Genomic DNA, 20659 nt, shown 5'->3' with positions numbered 1-20659 from the left:
TCCATACCAATCAGATATCAGATTGTTAAACCACCTTAAAAACCAATGTTATGCGTTAATTCTGCAAGGAATCGAACCTGGAACCTCAAGAATGTTTGGCGAATGCGCTTACCACTGCGCCACTAGGTGGACATTTCTCCCCTCGATTTTATTTTTATAAGATTTTGAGCTGATAGTAGTCATCGAAACGAAAACATTCTTCCGAAATTCACACCCAAAAATCAAAACTAAGTTCTTCATTTCCCCGGGCACAGACTGAATACTTCAGTTAATTCAAATTCAATGAATTTTTTCAAAATTTTTAAATCAGAAGTTAATAATTAAAATTAACAATAGTAAGCTAAATTGAAGTTTCTAAAGCGCGAAGAATGAAACGTATAAGTGTATTGGCAGATAAATATCGCCGATTCCGATATATCGGAAACACCAAATCATCGCCAATTCCGATGCATCGGAAATAATTAAACACCGTTGATTCTGATATAGCAGAAACACCAAAACATCGCCGATTCCGATATATTAGAAACACAGAAACATTGCCGATTCCGATATATTGGACACACTAAAATATGGCCGATATAATTTTATCGGATGCATCCCTAATAAAAATATTAAAAATAGGAATAATATATAATTGGAATATTTAATAATGGGAATAGAAAAATACGAGTACATTCAATTCGTTAAATGAATTTAATATGTATTAAAGTACCAATGAAACCAAATTCATTACTTGCCATTTCGATATACAAAAAATCACAGTCAATGAAAATTCTTACTTTATAAAATTTAGTTCGATCAAAACCTTTAAATTGATTTTATGAAACACATTGAAAACAATATGGGAAAAATCTTAGTATGTAGGATATTTTCTATAAATTTTAGTTAGTATTTGTTTATACCCACTTACCGACTTTTCTATGACCATCAGTTTCGAGACCTACCCGTCTCTTCGTCAGGAGACTAATTAAACTTAAACGCAAATCCCACTATATGTTAGTCTTACAAGTGTCCCGAGGAAGAGACGGGTATGCCTCAAAATTGGTAAACAAAGAATGGTTGGCAAGTGGTTGTAGTCAAATGTAATCTATTATTTATTGAAATGTTGACCCCAAAGTTAATGTTTTAAATATTAATAAAACATCATTTTCATTTATCCAAACATCATGGTGCAAAGGGCATTGAATGAGCACACTCTAAGAAAACACGAAATGTTGCACGCATTGAAACGCATTTTGACAGAAAACAAAACAAATTCTATAGTAGATATTTTTACATGAGTTAGAAAGATCTTGCCATATATAATATGTTTCGTATTACTAAGTTTTTATTGTTAACGAATCATTTTTAATTTCTCCAATTACTGAACAATTTTTACAGAAATTTCACTAATTAAATGATATAATATTTACAAAATAGTAATTATTTGCATAGGTTTAATTTCGTTTGATATTACATACATAATATAAATATAATTTAAACTTTTAACATTTTCTATAGTATTACTTTAAATAGGTATTTAAAATCTTATCTAGTCAATAATTACACTTTTTAATAACTATGAATTAACTTAATTAGTGGACATTATATACACTCCTTCGTTTCCAATAATGTTATTTGTATCTATTTTCCGTCGTCACTCTCATGGCAAGCAATTCTGTAAAAAATACATTCATTTTAATCAACAATATTTTAAACAACAATATTTTGAGTTTGTCCAAATGTTTTTTTCAATTTTTTTCAATTTTTTTCCATTATAAACAATGATTAATACTAAAAATAATTTGACCTTACTGAGTTTACCCGTTACATTACAATATACTATTTTTAATATTTTTACATGTGAGAATATTTATACATGTATACATGTAGTTTATTACACATTATTTGAGACATAAGTCCCAACTCCATGGGACTAAAAGTCCTGTGTTGAGATGAGACAACAATATAAAAACAATACTTTACAGAGATAATTACCAAAATGATCAAACAGTTTTAAACACTATGTATTTATGTTTACATTTAATTTATGTATATCTGAATTATTTATATTATAAAACGCACAATAAAAGAACATAAACTATACATTTGTGGAGCAGTTGATTCAATATTGGTTTGGGAGAATGAGACAATCCATTTTACTTCTACCCAACTCCACTATCCATTTTAAAATAGCCTTTTCAAACGTTTTCTCGTTTTTAATTGTTTTAATGGACAGCGGAAGTAGGTCATAGATTTTAATTACGTAATACTCAAAATCTCTTTTTCCGAATGTAATAATTATTTGTATTTGTTTAAGTTGTCTTTGTGTTGAGGATCTTGATCCCCAAGAGAGTTATTATGACCTACAAATCACAACAGAAATGAAGCACATATAAGATAGTAAAATATGGAACTCTTCAAGGGGCTTATGACCTGTTATTGGCCTTTTATCTCCATTTTTGCTATAGTATGTTATTTTTCTTAACTTATTAATGGATAAAATCTAGTCTTTGTTTACGGACTTATTATTTAAAAGTTCAAAAAAGTCTTACTAAATTATGTATGTGTTGTGTCTCTGGATTCAAATAGTATTAATGTTTTTGGATAGACAAACTAAAAATATTATCAATTAAACCAACTGGTCCAGAAAAAAATACGAAAATTAAAAAATATTTTAGGTATTGCCTAGTACATGAAATAATTTAGTCAGCTCCAACATTAAAAAAATAATGTTTGTGCGTTTTAACTTCACAAAATTCAACAGATTAAACTGGATATTATTATAATTCTATGTTGTAATGTATGTCAAATATTTTTTTATGTAATTTCCGATAAATTATATTGCAAAAACCCAAACACTATTTGAATCCAGAGATACATACAAAAAAAACTTAATTAAGACAGGCTTTATTGATTTTTTAAATGATAAAATATTTACACATTTAGTTGTATACGAGTATATAAGATAACCACATTTTCTCTTCATAAATATGCCCCTTCTCTATTGAAATATGAACATCTGTTATTCATTTTTACATATCGTCACCCTAACTTGTAGAAACCCGAAGAGTGCACAAATAGTCAAAAGTTAAATATTGGCGTTTTCGATTAGGACTTTACATAATATATTTGTCCGCACAGTGTATTTTTATTTTTAAAAATGTAACAAAAAATCATCTCTACAATTCGATTCTAAATTATTATCATTATCATTCCCTTTTCGCACCTAATGGTGCATAGGGCACTGCGTTGGTACTTCACTTTTAGCGTATCTTGATAATTATTGTTACATAAAGGTAAGAAGATCAATCTTACGCTTCAAGTACCAGTCCAGGGGTTATGCAATATTCTAGTGTGAAAACACCCTTCAAATAAATATTTCATACCAATCATGTCGGGAATTGAGCCCGAGACCTCTTGCATGGTAGGCAAACGCGTTGACTATCACACCACGAGGCCGGCTTCTAAAGTAAAAACTGTTTTTACCCTCACCTGAAAAAGTAAGTAAGTTTGGAACTTACGACTTTTACAAGTTATGCCGACGATATGATAAATGACAATTGATGCATTTGAATATGTATAGAGGTTTACCAGTCATATTAGGAGTTAATAAACAAAAAAATGTCACATTTCCACTAAACGGTACATCTCTAGGGTTTCTGTGTAAAAAATGTATTGGTTTGATACTTACAAAATAATCACGGCAACCAAGATTAGTAACAGTTTGGGCCTCATGGCGAGTAGAATGGTAAGAGGAGTTGCAGCTTGCTTCCAATCAGCAGGTTGCGCGCGAGCACCGCTATTTCCATGTTGCATAGCTGCGGGCTGTTCTCCTGATGAATAAAAAAAAACTTTCTTTGTTAAATCTCTTAGTTTTATATCTGTTAAGAGTACGTTTGCTTGTTTGTATTTAAAAAAAAAAATATTTTTGAAAAAATATGCATGATATTACTACAGCGAAATATAATTATTTATAAAGATTTAACACATATACACGGTTTTTCAGGGCCAGATCGCGAAACTTTAGAGGAACATTCTTCATGGTCAGCTTTAAAAAAATCGTTTTGAAATTTTTCCAAAAAAGTCATTTAAAAAAAATAAAAAATATTATCGCAAAATGTAGTAAGTTCTTGATTTTTTGGACAAGCAGTCCCTCCACAAAACCCAACCCCTCTCCAACCCAGCCGTTTCCCTTGTCCGCGTCTTGTGCGTGTCGCTTTGTTGGTCAAATACGTTTTTATCTCCATTTTTTTTGTAGGAGAAGGGTCCGAGAAATTAAAGATTTACTCCATTTTGAAATTATATATAAATATGTTTTATTTTTTAAATTACTTTTTGGAATTTTTTTACTAGAATTTTTTGAAAGCTTACTGTGAGGAAAGTTCTTCTAAAGTTTCGCGGTCTGGCCCTGAAAAACCGCGTAAATGTGCTAAATCTTCATAAATAATTATATTTCGCTGTAGATATCATGCACATTTTTTCAAAATAAATATTTTTTAAAAAATACAAACAAGCAAACGCACTGAAAAACCGTGTATATTTATATCAATTATGGAAAAGAAAAAAGAAATCTTAAAGCAGAGTGAAGTCTTAAAATGATGTGTTTTTTTTATTTGATTAGTAAAAATTTTCAATTCAAAAAAAGAATAGGGTCTTTTCGCGTTATTTTGTTATTTTTATTTTTAAATAAACATAAAATTACAATGGTTACGGTATTAATGTTTTTTTGTGCTACGTCGCATTAATATTTTACAATGGTTTAAAATATGCATATTTTTAATTACCCGAAAACGAGACGTTTCACGCCCTGTGAGACAATCGGCACGTATGACGTTTTGCCGTCAAACTTGTACGAAATGTTTATAAGAAGCGCAGTCAGCAATCCTAACACGTGACGTCAAAATGACGTAATGCCAACTGCGAGCCATTTTGTATCTGATCATTTTCAAATTCGAAAATTATGGATGAAAATTTGTTAAGAATACATTGATATTTATATAATTTGAATTATAAAAATCAGCTTCAAATACATATGATTTTTTTTTCCGTCTTGTGAAAATACTTGTTTATTGCACTTTTTATTTCCTTTGTCCAATTAAGTAGTCATTTTAGTTTTGAAATTAAGATGTTGTCAATTGTTTTTGGTCTCAAACTTTTGTTTTGTGGCGTAGAAACACTGCCATAATGTATATATTTAGATTAATTGATCTCATTTATGATTGTATTCTTCATAACGTTCTCTCGTGTTTGTTTGCTTGTGTCCTTTTTATTCTCAAATCTAATTGGAATATCAACACAAATCCAATCTTTGTTCTAACTCTAATTTGTTTATGGCGAATTATAGTATTGATAGGTATAATATTTGTTTCGTATCATCTGTCGAAGGGATGAGTACTCTCCCAAAACTATAGTCATGTTCTTTGAACAGAATAATTATGTGTAGAACTTATGACAAAGTTTTTAATTAATGATATTTTTTTTATATAATCCAAATAATCCAAATAAATCCAAATTCAAGCAAAAAATTCTCGCTTGAACATGAATTTTGTATGACTTTTTGAAATCACCTAGACGTCACGCTTAACGATCGTCTTTATATATCTACTGATTGACTACAAAGCCGGCTCCTTGAACATCTCAATACATACACTCAAAAAGATAGTAAAACAGATGAAAAAAATACAATAACTATATCATTATTTTATAGTGGTAAATTTCTATTGCCTAGATACTGTTATATGTTAAAAAGGCAGAACCAATCGGCATTATTTTTGCATCTAGGCGTTTTTATTTTATTAAACTGACAGTTATGTCGGAATTTAATTCGACCTCAAAATTTACTTATTTCTCTTTCTAGGCTTTTAAGATAAAAAGGGCCAACCTCAAAACGGTTAAAAATTTTGACAAATCATAATTAAAGGAAAAATTGCTCGGTGTAACAAAATTTTTGACACATTAAATGCGTAGATAAACGTATTGAGGAGTTCTAGACCCGTCGGTATAAACCGATGTACTTACGTCAAAACTTAATGGTGGTTGTATCGGTAGTATACCTTTGTAGTCGGTCGGGAGACTTTTACCTTCAACTATGATGCCAAACTGAAGCTGTAATTTTAGAGCGCAGATATGTGTACCGTGACGTACGCTTCTCCTTGTTTCATATCGAAATACCTACCCAAAACTTGAAGGTGGGGGGTCTGTAGTATATCTTTGGAATCTATAGAGAAAATTTATTTTCAACTATACCGTCAAGATGAAGGTATGGCGTCTTTATCTTCTAATCATAATCGAGGCCCATGTCCTTAAAATATCGGGCTATTAGGTAAAGCGAGCGCGCTTACATTCTAAGGTTCAACTAGTGGTCTCCTGAATATGCGTCTTTATTTGAAATATAAAGCGTCACTATCATTATTTGTAAAGGTGTTTCATCATCTGCTCTGTAGAACCTACATTTAAATGTTTCCAAAAGGTTCATTCTAGCAGGCTGTTTATTCAATCCGCAGTGCCCTGTAACATCTCTGATGATTACTTTCACTTTGTTTCGGCTAAGTTTTATTAGGTGAAAAACAAACCTTTTTCGACTATTATTTTAGTTGTTCCGTCGCATAATGCTGACTCGGTACTTTTTTCCAAAGCATGATGCTTTTACGGGGCCACAGCCTAAAATCATTACGAGGAGCAGACTTGGGTAACGATTCGGACTGTTTTAGCTCCTAGCCTGGCCAATTTTTCAATTGCCTCGTTACCGTCGATGTTTGAGTGTCCAGGTACCAAAATCAATGTTATTTATTTATTTATTAACTGTCCATTTATACAATATATTACTATTTTCATTTATGTTTGTAATGCTATTGCATTCGCCGGTAAAGAAAAGCGGCTGTAAGTATTGCGAGGTAAATTGAGAATTGATTACTGCCGAGTTCCTCCGGGCTTTTAGAGTTGCCTGACTGCTCGAGAATTGTATTAAGTCTTGACTTATTTATTGTGGGGCAAATTTTTCTTACAAAAAGTGAAACATTCGAACAAAAGCATTGAATATTGAAATAATTTTCTACAAAACTGTCAAACACAACAATAAACCACAAAAAGTGTTATTTACGTGACATTCCATTAAATATACAAAGTCAAAACACTTGAAACTGTTTTGGGATTCGCGGTGTTTACATGTAAATATTAATGTAAAATGAATTCACTAATTGCTCTCTGTTATTCAAATTTTGTGTTCACCGCGGACATATTTTATTCCGTGAAAACAACGGCCTGGCGGCCATTTGCAAAGCGGACTTACCAACAAAACAAATCCATGAATATTGTATTCAGAAAACAAAACCTATAAATATATAAACTCGACGCATTAATCCTGCACTGGATATGGCAAAACCGAAAAGGTCGTAAATATTATTTTATCTGTTTTTAATTCGCAATTCTCGTGAACAAAGCCCACATTGATTTGACAACGGAACTAATACCAATAAATGAACGGAACCGATGAATTAAATACCTACATAAATAATTGATTATTTTACCTACACATATAATTGATTCATTATAGCAAATAGGGGCTCATTAATATTTTTTGGTGACACATTCATCACAAAACAATTAAATAGATTATATTTATGAATGAATGCAAAGAGAAAGATTTATTGTTTGAATCAAAAGAACTGAAAGTCAAAAGTTAACCAAATTTTTTTTTTATTAAAAAAAATGTTTTTATTAAATTAGGAAAAACAACAGTTGTTTTTTAAAAATATTAAATAAAAAAAACAGTTCATACATTCAGTTCAAGTTTTTCAGAAATGTAAGAGAACATGTTACACAGCAAAGAGAAAAAATAATGTATTATACTCGTATAAGACAAGAGAAAAAAAGAGCACGAAAGAAGGTTAAGGGTGAAGGAATAGAAAAGATGAGTGGAAGAGAGGGGTTTTTAAAATATATTTGACCGATTTATAATTTTGATATAAAAATAACATGTACACAATAGGGAAATATCACATACTATGACGACCTTTAAATGGATTTATAATAATGGATTTATAATAATTAATTGTATTCTTAAAATCAAGATAAATTTTGTCGAGAAATGTTTTAATAAATAAATGTAAAAAAAAATAAAAAAAATACGATGTTTGAAAAACGTGACGTGTTTGGTCTTGGTTGTTGTGAGGTCAAAGTTTGTGATAATGTTCTAAACAAATTTTAATAACCAGGAATAAATAAGCATAAATTGTGACGTATTAGGGGCGTGGCCAATGGAATGACCGTTTTTGCAGGAATTCAAAATTACAACTTTAAAATTTTTTTTAATCCTAATAGTAATTGAGATTTTTTTACTGGACAGTATTTCACAGACCTTTATTAATTTAAAATGTAAAAAAGGGATATTTCCCTATTAAAAGAACACAATTATTATAACATATTGTGTGATTTTTATATACGTAATGGAAAATTAAGAAACTGATGGACCTTTTCAGATGTAGAATTAAACATCAAATGATGAAATGGTTAAAGGGCACATAATTTATTAATGAAGTAATAATCAAAAACATAGTTTGTCGTCGATTCCTTGAAATATTAAAAAATGTATTGGTTTTATTATTTTAAAAGTGCTACCGTAGAACCGAAAAACATCGAACTGAGAAAAAATCAAATCGCAAGATGGTAAAACATTTTAAGAAAGTGTATCTTTGTTGTTTTCAGATATTTAAGGATTAATTTTTCCAAATTATCCGGTAAAAGTTTTTTTTTATTTTTAAAAATATTTAATGAAAAATAGCTTAATAAGTATAAAATTACAAAATGGTTGGTTCATACATAATAAATAATAATGCTTCTACCTCTCTAATAGATTAAAAACTTGTGTTTTGAAAAGGGGGTTCGTTTTACATATTTTTTTTTACATATACAATGTTTTTTAGGTTCAGACCGCGGAACTTCAGAGAAACGTTCCTCATGGTAAGCTTTAAAAAAAATCCTAGTAAAAATCTTACAAAAAGTCATTTAAAAAAAAAATTAATCTCAAAATGCAGTAAATTTTTTATTTCTCGAACAAGCAGTCCCTCCACAAACCCTTACTCCTCTCCTACCCAACCGCTTCCCTTGTTTGCATCTGGTGCGTATCGTTTTGTTGCGTTGGTTAAATATGTTTTAATTGCAATTTTTTTTTGTCGGGGTGGGGTAGTGGTTTGCAGAAGGGATTCTCGTCCGAGATATTAAAGATTTACTTCATTTTGAGATAGCACATTTTTTTTTTTTTTAAAAACGATGTTTTGGAATATTTTATAAGAGTTTTTTTAAAGCATACCACGAGGAATGTTCCTCTAATGTTTCGTGGTCTGGTCCTGAAAAATTGTGTTCATATTTAGTATCTGTACACATATATTTTATATTTTATTTAAATTTTATTTTAACTATCTAAAACAAATTCCTTAAAATGAGATATAATATTCTAAAATATACCCAATTTCCCACTGGATAGAGTTCCGGCTAGGGTGGTCTCATGTGTTTTTTTTATTTAGATTAAAATGTTTTGATTTCTGGAAGATTATTATAGTTTTTTTTCCAACAAATGAATAATGATTTAAAGATGCAGTTGTATTGCGCCTGTGTAAAGTTAAAGTCTAGAGTTTAGAGAATTTTCTTACGTAGTGGGTTTTCTTCTTTTAAAGTTTGTATAATGGATTCTTTTTTAAAGATGTCATCATTTGAAGGTATATCAAGCTCTTTAAAAGTTAGATTTGAAGGGTAAGTTCAAGGTTTTAAAATATAATTTTAGAGATGTGGTTGATTTGATAAGTTCCTTTCAAGAAGTCAAATACACGATTTCTAAATAAATCGCATTTTTAAAAATACGTTTTTTATTTGCATTTAAGAAAACGAAATCATGAATTGTTACCGGTTAAAAAAAATAATATATAAATATATATATATATAAATATATTTATATATATATAAAGCAACAAGAAAAATATTAGATGGCTTGATCGGTAAAAAACACGTGTACGTACGGTAACAGTGCATAAAAAAGACATTGGGATTCTTACCATTGAGTACATGAAGCATAACACTGGCTGAGTCCAAATTAGATGGACTACATGAATAGTTTCCAGAATCCTCTCGCCTTGTGTTGTAGATTATGAGCGTGCCAACCTAGTGAAAAACAAAAATTTGGAATATTCCTGCTAAGTAAACAATCTCAAAGCGTCTATAAATGAGTTCCCGCAGACAATATATCTTAAATCTAGCATATTAAAATGAGAGCAATAAGAGTATGGCAAAAAATATCTCAATGGCATTTGTTATGCCTCAGTTACCCATAGCCAGTTCCCCGTAACCTGGAACCATAGAATTAAGAATAGTCCAGAAGGAGCGTAAAATCATATTTGAATACATCTGACTGTGTCCAATATTCCCCCTACCATGCCTTACTTTCACCGCGCGCATTCGTGATATCGCAGCGTAATGTTGCTTGATGGGAAAAAAATAATCTTAACACATGTAAGGTAAAAAAAAGCAATCTGTTAATTTCTCTAAAATTTTATTGTGCACGCGGAAACATTGATTGTCACAACAGAGTAGATAAATAAAGGGTCATTTAATGAATAATTGAATTAATTAACTTTGAACTTAAAATATAAAAGAAATTTTATTTTACATAAAAAGGATATTTTTATATTATGTTAAATAATATTTGATGTTTTTAAGATAATGGTCGTTCAAATGTCCCCCACGGCGTTGTTTAATCCGAGGTCTAATTTTCATTAGTTCTTTCATCAGATGAGCAAAGTAGGGTAAACATTTACTACCCTGGCAACACTAACGAAATTTTTATTTTGTTTCTTCGATAATCTGACTGATGGAAAAACAATTAAATTTTTAAGTTATGTATTTGCTATTTAAACATTCGTTTGCTAATTACACATGAAATGTGATCCCATCCTGTTTCTTTAAGAGCCTAGCAGTATTTTTATACTTTAAAAGGACACAACACGGCATAGTTGAATTCAAATCAGGAGTTGCGTCCTGAGCGACGTCTACAAAGAAACAAATGGGTCAAAACGTAAACCTACTCATTTATAAGTAGTTTAGTCGTCTTCTGTTTGATGTGCGTATGCGGTTTCTGGACTATTCTCAATTCTGTGCCTGGAACGCATTGTCCATTCTCACAAGACTTACGTTTAAGTACGTTTTTCGCAGTTTTTACTTGATTTTGAATGAAAATTCCCAACCTCTAGTACTAGACATCTGATTATGATTTATAGATGACTGATAAAAAAATACGGCGAATAAATTTTAGAGCAGCAACTGCTGACGCTACACTCATTTGAAGTAATAGGTCCGATAGCCTGATCCATTTAGATAGTCAGTGACAAGTTTGAACAAGTTGTGATGTCAATCGGCTTCCAGAGCCAAATAAGTAAGGTTGTTTTTACCGTGTTTATCCTTCGCGGAAGGAGATTATACAAATTTGATATAAGCTTATTATTTTTTTCGTAATAACAGTATTTGCCGTATTTTTTTATTAACCTGTGTACAAACAAACAATGTTGACTGGCTCAAAGTCCTTAGTTCATTTTTGTACACGTTCATAAAAGTCTAAAAAGAGTCACGAAACAAAAGTCTGGAGTGCGTGGGAGCAAGTCAACGTTGCTTTTTCTGAAATCAATTTTTAGATAAAAGCATCTTTTTGTTTCGACTGAAAGGTTTGCGTGCGGCAAGTTACTTTATCTTGTTAGATTAGTTTTAAATTGAAGAAGAAAACTTGTCATCCCCTCCATTCGCCTTCGTATCACAAATAAAACTTTGAAATTGTCAGCAACCAGCATATCTTCTGAAAGCTTTACATACTAATGTTAAATGAGGTTTCGTATTTCTGACTTATAAATTTATCAATGACAAAGTATTGATTTCATGTATGTTAAAAAAATACAAAATATAAAGACTTTTGACTAAAGGAAAAAACACACCAACTGACTGTATAGCTTAAATTGAAACATCAGTAATTAAAAAGACCAAAGGTTTCAGCCATCATATTAAACGAATATTGTACTCTTTTGCTGTCTTTGCCTCCAGCGGGCGGGTAATCAAGCAGAGGAGGCTGATTATGCTGCTAGCCTTCACGATCATCTCTGATTCTCCATATTGTTCTGCAAATGCCATGTATTTCTACTCACGGTGGTGTCGGCTCCTATCCGCTCCATGCGGATGTCTATGAGGCTGCGGTCGTAGTTGAGCACCCTCTCGCTGTCTCTGTACCAGAAGATATAGGCCGGCTCCTCCAGCGAGCGGCTGATCACGCAGCGGAGGCTCACTGTGCTGCCGGCCTTCACGTGCATCTCCGATTCTCCAACGATTTCGATCTTTGGAACTGCGAACAATGAAAAAAATGTTATAGTAATTTGTAAAACCAAACGACAACATTCTTGATATCGCCATCTCCATAGCACATTCTTCCTCTAAATAATTATGCTGTTTTATATACATGCATACGTTCGTTGCCATCTTGAGTTTGCACCTGTTGTTTGAAATCCCCGATACACAATTTATATATCACAACAAGATAAAATACAGAATAGATTCCTTAAACTTCTGGATCGTAAATCTCTTACATATTTTGACTCGTATGAAGACTCTTCTTCCTTTCATAGTTTAACTTCCCTTACTAAACGTAGTAGCATTACTGATCTGTCTTTCCTCTTCAAAATTTTAAACAATTTTATTGATGGTCCATATCTCTTGGAGGGTATTTCTATCAATTGTCCCGTAAAATCAACATGACAAGTAATTTTTTAAATAATTTATTGCCAAAAAAATTATGTTCTAAACTTGTTTTTTTATCGTAGCTGCTCCAAATTTAATTGACTTTGTCCCCATTTAGATATTTTTAATACAAAATTTTGCGACTGCAAAAAAAAACTTTTTGAAACACTGTAAATTAAAACATTTGTCAGTGTGTAATAAGTTAATCTTCCTTTAATTATGTTTATTTTATAATACTATCAAAATTTTGAATTGGTCAACTATATTATGAAAATCCCTCTCCTCCACTCTATTTCCTCATCCCTCAACCTTATTAAGAGCTCTTTTTTTTTCTCATGTCTAATATAATATATTATTTTTCTCTTTACTGTGTAACATGTTCTCTCATTATATTTTGGAAATACTTTAACTGGACGTATGTACTATTTTTTTTATTTTATATTCTTATATAACAACTGTTGTTTTTCCTTAATAAATAAAAATAAAAATAAAATACATAAACTCGAGAGAAAACGTTTAAGTTTTTGATAATATGGACTTCAAATAAAATTAATCAATAAAATACTTCTGGTAATGTATCCAAAATAAACATAACCATTTGGATACATTACCAAATTGAATACGGAATTTTACCAATTGTCTGCATACACAATGAATTATTATTGAAGGAGAAAACTGAAGACTTCGTTTTTTGTACACATTTTGTTTTTGTTGAATGACAATACTCGTATAGGAATGATATAAAACTATAAAAAGGCGATAAAATAATTGAGAGTGTTTTAGTTGGGTTTAAAGATTGCAAAAATAATTCTTAAAAAGCCCAGAACTTACCCATCAAAACTAGTATTCGAAGAACTTAATATACCAACAATTGAAGAAATTTTTAATAAAGCCTCTATCTTACAAACTTTTAAAGAAAAAACAATTGAAGTGCAAAATTCAAGTAACTCTAGATTTTCTAATAATTTAATTTTGCACAGATGTAAAACAACAGCAGCGTTAAACCATTATACGTACAAAGGTAAAAAAAACTTTAATAAACTTCCGGAAAACTTAAAATCTATAAAAAATTATCAAACTTTTAAAACTAACATTAAAAAACATTTAAGACTCACCCCTTCCTAGACTCCATACCAAAGAATGTTTATTTTTTATTTTTAATTTACCGTGTTTATTTTTAATTTTAATTTTAATTTTGATTTACTTTGTTTTAATTTACTTTGTTTATAAAAAAAAATAAAAAAATGTGAAACGAACTCCCTCTCTAAACACAAGTATCTACTTTATTAGAGAGGTAAAAACGTTATATATAAGATGTTCTGTATATTTACCTATTTTGTATTTCAAAAATGTACTTTGTAAAAAAAAAAAAATTCAATAAAAAAAAAAAAAAATAGTAATAACCTAATAGAGTTGTCCATACAGAGAAAACACATTCAATGATTTTTTACCACGAAGTTAACGACAGATTACAGCAATACAACGGGCCGTAGGTAGGGTTGATAATTTCAAGTGCAAACCGAAATCGTCCATTACACGTTTGTTGTTAAACTAAAAACCAAACAAAAAATTTTGAACGCTTTTGTTCTATGCTTAAAGGCTTCTCTAAATAAGGATTACTCTAAGGTTAGGTGTGTTTTTTTATAGATTCGAATAAAATAAATCGTTTATTAGTAAATCATCCACAAAATGTAATTTTATAAAATGACGTGTATTTATATCTTTTTTTTCTTTCTGTGTCTTGCTAGGTCATCCCAAAGTTGACCATCACTCTGGAGCAGTCATTCCCAAAGTAGTATATATCGACTCCCAGGGGTCTACCACGACCTGTCAGGGGTCCATAGCATTGAAACATAAATTGGGGTCCGTGAGACGTAAATGAGGGTCCACGAGTGTGAATTCCACTAACGCGGGTCTTCACGAAAATTTAAACGCAAATGTAATAATCCACCTATCGTGATTTTCCTTTGTAGGCGCAGATCATATAACTTGTAAAACTGATCGGAACAAATACCAACGAAGAACTTTTAAGGTGCAGTTAAGAAATGGGTATCAGCAATTCTGGCTTCAAAGCGACATATCTGTTTTATATCCTGCATTATTGACTATTGCGAGAAAGTTTTTGATGGCTTTTCTATCTTTATACCTCGTGGAAAAGGGTTATAGCGCGGTAACAAGTTTCACAAAAAAATAAACAAATTGGAAATAACTCGCCGGGGAGATGTAAGGTAACCTGATTTAATTGCAGCCAAATATTGAAATTTTGCTATCAAACCTTCAGGCTCATCTCTCCCGTTAAAATGATTCATTTTTTTTAATATTAATTTTATGTAATAATGTTACTTGATTCGAATTTTGTGTCATTGAAAAGTATTCTCTAGAAAAGTGAGTAATTCTGCCTCAGATTTAAAACACATTAAAAGTTGTCGAATTTCTAAAAAAAATATACTAAAGCATTGGGTCTACGCATAACAGATAAACTCAACAACGTAACTACGATACAAAACATTTTGGGGATCTCTGCTCTGGACTATGCATCTCTGTCTAGGGGTGGAATTATAAATCTTCTCCATCCCCTAGAAGGTGGTTAATTTGGTTGGTTTATTTTTCCATGCGGCTAATTTTTGCTTCATATATGGCCACACTGTTGATTAAACGTCAAAAATATGAACACGTGAAATCAAACATGATGATTTTCATTAAGAACATTATTGCGACCCTATGCATTACCCAAAATTTTCAGTTTCAGTTTCATTTCCGTTTTTGAAGCAGTTTTAAACACCATTTGACGTTCAATAATCAATGTTGCCTTTATATGAAGCAAAATGTTGTCGCATTACAAAAAAAACTTTAAATTAATCACTCTCTAGGGGATAGAGAAGATCCAAAATACCACCCCTGGGCAGTGAGGAATAGCTCCTCCACGCTTCCTATTCCCGTCCATAGGCGAATATTGCTCTCCAAGACATCTATCTTCGGCCCACACCGTGTCGACCCTCAATTTTTCCTTGATGATCAGATGCAATAGCTCATATTTTTTACCTCTAAGTAAATGGTCTAAGTAGGACTCTTTTTGAAACTTAATTTCAAAGTGTATTTATTTATAAAAATAATTTAAAGGACAAATTTTGACCAGTTTTTATTTTGACTGAAATCTATTTTACGGTATCGAAGTGTATATATTTTTTGTACTTCAAAATAAATATATAAAATGTGAATAATGTGGGAGCTATAGTCACTGGACCATTAGGCTTGCTTTAGTTATTAGAAACTGTGTTTGTGTATATATGTATATATGGATATGTATGTGTGCATGTACGGGTATATATATGTATGGATATGAATGAGGATGTGATATAGATATTGACTTAGATATAGATATAGATTAAGATATAGATATGGATATGGATATGTTAATGAATAATGTTTTTAATAAAATGCTTTGTGCCTATTAAATATTTAAAAGACACAAAGCATTTGGTTCAATGTTTAATGGCAAAATTTCTGTATTTATTTATTTTTTATCTTAAAATTGCGTTATCATTCACTTATTTTCTGCTTTTTTTTACATCTTTCTTAATATTTTTTGAAAGCATAAATTACATGTGCTTTTTTCGCTCCTTATATTTAAGTTAGAAGTAATTATTATTATACAGCTATGTAGGACTATACTATTATAAATTGTAAAGGATCTTTACCGACAAGCCATATTCATTGGCTTGGTGAGTCCTGTAAAAAAAAAATTGTTTTAACAATAACTAAAATGTATGTAAATAATAAATAAATAAATATTAAAAAAAAAAAAAAAAACTCTAAATATAACGGTCAAAAATAAGTAAACGCAAAATTTTATCTTCACCATCAAATAGAGATTATATTAATATTTTTTTTAAATGAATGCATTACATTTATTTACTTTTCATCATTCAATTTTGACTGTAGCATGTCCAATTACTATAGCACCCAACCTACACAAATATAATTTTGATAACTGCTTCTCAGTTTTGCTATTTTATATTAAATAATCAATATTTATTATGAAAGTCAGGTTGTATTAATGATGAATAATCATCGTTCAATTTTTTGATATCCAAGTAATGAGTCATCAATTTCCAATTTGATTCGGTTCTTGCATTTTCTTATTCCGATAAACGGATTCATACTCCATTTTTATTGTGTAAGCAACAATGTACCTTTGACACCCGTGTATGAAATTGGGGAAGCTTTAGTGAAGCAGCCACAGAGGCTTCATTTCAGGCTTTGTATTTAAGTTTTATTCAGGCTCCACTGGGAAATCTAAAGGCAATTCTCTTGATCTATGGTGTCAAGGAAACCTTCTTTAACTTACAGGCTGATTTTCTTTCTTTATTTCCTCGAGAGGCCTCCTATTATTTTTTACATTGAATTTTTAAAACATACCGAGAAAAGTTGGTCGATAAAACCTAAAGTGACGCAGTAGTGACATTTCAGGGGTCAGATGCTGTATAAATGTAAATCTGAATAAGATTTTCGTGGAAAAATACAGAAGTCATTCCTTTGAAATGCAACAAAAGAAACTCTCGACGTAGCTGGCTTTTGTATAGAACATTCAATAGATTTCGTAATGAATAAATGTATTTCTAAATGATTGTGGGTGTTATTTAGTCAAACAGCCTAAAAGGATTGCTTCCGATTTAACACAGGTTTTCTAGCGAGTCGGGGAAAGTTTACAGGCATGAGTCGTTTCTGATTGCGTTACTATAAACTGTATCTCTGTACTAAATTAATGTACGTATGTTTTTAAAAAAAACATGTACAAAATATTTGATCACAACACAAAAACTAACTTGAATTTTTCTCAAGCCTGGGTATACTGTGCGAAAAGAACTAAAAAGGAAATACGGTAAATCAAGTTGTGGTTGAGCGGAGTTCGAACCTCGGACCTTTGTTCCGTGAGTCGGCAAAACTAGCCGAGTGACCATAACACGGTTTAAGTGGTTACTCTTCCCACTGTGTAACATTCACCATTTTTTCTATGTTCGAACATCCATATTTCTCAATTTTTTTAATCTGTTGATTTAAGTGTAGCTGAAGAGCTTTATTGTTATGAAGAGATTCATTTGATCGAAATATTTCAGATACTCGGCAACGCCCGAAAACAATTTTTATACTTCTTCTTCGACCAGTTTGTTAAATTACAATTTGGAAAAATTTAAGCTGTATGAATATTGAAACATAGGCATAATTACACAGTGTGTAAAATGGCTACTTCACTAGCCAACGACAGGTCATAAGCCCTGTAAATGCCTAGATTTCTATATTTCCTTTTCTAAAATGTTATCCATTGCTGTTACCGTTTGTCAATCTTAATAACTCCCTAGGGGGTGAAATTTAGTCTTTTGTCCACAAATATTTGGAAATATAGCTGACGAAACAATCACAAGGCTCGTTTTTGTTTCAAATTATTGTGTGGTTTAAGTAATTACTTTTTTTAATTATTATAAGTGCATACTATATAAAATAAAAGTATTAAAATATTACAACAGAGATGAAGAACATTGAAAATAAGGTAATAAAGAAGTCTAGGTATATACAGGGCTAATGACCTGTAAATGGCTGGTTTAAATGGCCACTTTACACACTGTGTAACACTCACCATTTTACCAATATTCGAACATCCATATTCCTTCAAATATTTCATCTGCTGATGTTTGTGATGTTAAAGAGCTGAAACCTTTATTTATGCGGGTGAGATTCATCTAATTAAATTATTTCACCTACATACTAGGCAACGCCTAAAAATCGTATTTTTTCAATTTCTATACTTTTTCATGGACCAGGTGAATTTATTAACAATATTTTATACTTGAATATTTCATAGTCCCTGGACTGGCACCTGAACCGATACATTGATCATCTTACCTTCATGTAACAAAAATGATCAAGATACGCTGCGAAAGTGTACTTGTACAATGCCCTATGCACCATTAGGTGCGGAAAAGGAATGACGACGATAAAAAGTATTATTTACCAAGAAAAAAAAAAATGGTTTCAGCTTATTATTTTTTTAAAAAATTAAAGTCAGTGCTATATAAACTTCTGACGTCACTGCGACCTGTGTAGATATATTGCGACGCGTCCCTGTAAATAAGTTCTCTTCCTTGAAGTCTAGGTTTTACAAGAGCCTGTAGTTCAATCACAAATAACTATCGACGTGCTAATAAGCGACGTGTTAACAATTTCTCACCATGGTGGCATATCGTATTCGCGATCGCAATGAAACATCCGTGAACACCTAATATTAAATGTCAAAATATTTACGTTTCGCGACTTATAATCCTGCTGCGCAATCACATATTTGAATTTCACAGGTGTAAATATGGAAAATATTCCAAAACTGCTATTTTTATTTATTAATTTATTATTTTTCATGCTATTCATTGCATTTAGCCGGCGGTTGGCAAGCCAAATGTCAAGAAAAGCAGTCGCCGTAGTAATTGTAATTTAATTTTCACTTTTTTGTATTAGATACTCCACACTATTTTGCAAATGCCGTATATTTTATTTATTTTTATTGTAAACGCCGATTTTTCACCAATGAACTAACTGTATTTATTTATGAGGAAAACAAAAAAACAAACTGACACGAGCGTTGACTCATGACTGCGATAACTTAAGTATGTTCATTATTGTTCATTGTGATCGCTCAAATGTTCAAACGCATGTTTTTAAGCACGTCAATAGTTATTTGTGATTGAGCTACTAGCTACTGAGTAAAAAGCGAGTGTTCCTATATTGCTGAATCTCCCCCTTCAAGCCCAGATTTGGACTGGTTTGAAAAACTCAACATGGAAATACCACCATTATTTACTTTTCACACCTTATGCTGCACATAAGCAAATATAAAAAAGTTGAAATTAAGAGCAGTAAGTAATATAATGTTCATATTTATTTATATATTTATTATATACATACGGCCTAAGCCAATTACAACAGTTACATGAAGAAACATAAATGCAAGAAACTGAACAAAAAGAACATTAAACTATTTAGCAAAGACAAACAAGGGCAAAACAATAATTGTATACAATATATTAAAAAAAACGAAATACCAAAAACTTTGAGCTAAACCATGCCAATCCAACTTCACCCCACACTGTTTAGTCGCGAAGAGATCTGCGAAAAGCCGGAAGATCTATCCCAAAGAATTCCAAGTCGTGTGATGAATTGACTAATCTACACATTCTGGACATTGGGGCATAAAAACCAAAGTTGCTCTTAGAAGATTTTATAAATAGCAGATTTTGACTTCTGGTGATACGGTTGGGAACATTAAAAGAAATTGATTGCAACAGAGATGGGACATCACTTAAAGCATTGAGTATTTTGAAAATGCATATAAGGTCCATCTCAGTTCTACGTCTCTCCAATGAAGACAGATTAAAAGATTGCTCTATTTCAAAATAAGAATAATTACCCCTTTGTAATCCGAGCAACCATGCCACTTTTCTTCGAAAACGGTGTTGGACAGACTCGATACGGTCAATATGAGTCCTGTAGAATGGAGACCAAATGGGAGAAGCGTATTCTAGATGGGGTCGAACTAGTAAGCAATAAAGAGTTATTAAAATATTATGTTGCAGTTAATACTTTACGGACCTTACTTATTTGATTTCCTTATACCAGGTTTACATTAAGAAATAACTATACCCAATTTACCTATTTATAACCGATATAAAAAAAAGCTTACTCATGAAAATATTTATTACCTGGAATAATAATTCGCAGGTTATTTCGTGCTTTAATTTTTTAAACAGTCAACACCGACATGTGCGCGTGCGCAGTAACTTTGATAACATCAACAAACAAACGTCAAAGTCATCGACACTACTGTCAGTTTAATAAAGAACATGGCGAAAACCGTTAGAAAAAGAAA

At 31.1% G+C, this 20659-nt stretch overlaps 1 protein-coding gene across 1 annotated transcript in view; it reads right to left on the bottom strand.

Moving 5' to 3' along the window:
• Window positions 1-20659, bottom strand: part of LOC148271194 (lachesin-like) — a gene marked incomplete at its 5' end in the record, with an annotated part of 48384 nt that overhangs the window by 155 nt on the left and 27570 nt on the right. Inside the window, 4 exons of the mRNA XM_088241721.1 lie at window positions 1-1657; window positions 3674-3815; window positions 10029-10134; window positions 12159-12352. The exon at window positions 1-1657 is cut by the window's left edge and continues 155 nt beyond it. Of these exons, the coding sequence (XP_088097847.1) occupies window positions 1624-1657; window positions 3674-3815; window positions 10029-10134; window positions 12159-12352 (476 nt within the window). The remainder of the gene's footprint in view (window positions 1658-3673; window positions 3816-10028; window positions 10135-12158; window positions 12353-20659) is intronic.

This window comes from Micrasema longulum, unplaced genomic scaffold (assembly GCF_059751315.1).
Source record: "Micrasema longulum isolate JH-2025_06_02 unplaced genomic scaffold, ASM5975131v1 h1tg003032l, whole genome shotgun sequence".
NCBI classification, from domain to species: Eukaryota; Metazoa; Arthropoda; class Insecta; order Trichoptera; family Brachycentridae; genus Micrasema; species Micrasema longulum.
Note: the sequence above shows the minus strand (reverse complement) of the source record. Positions and strands in the feature narration are given on the sequence as shown.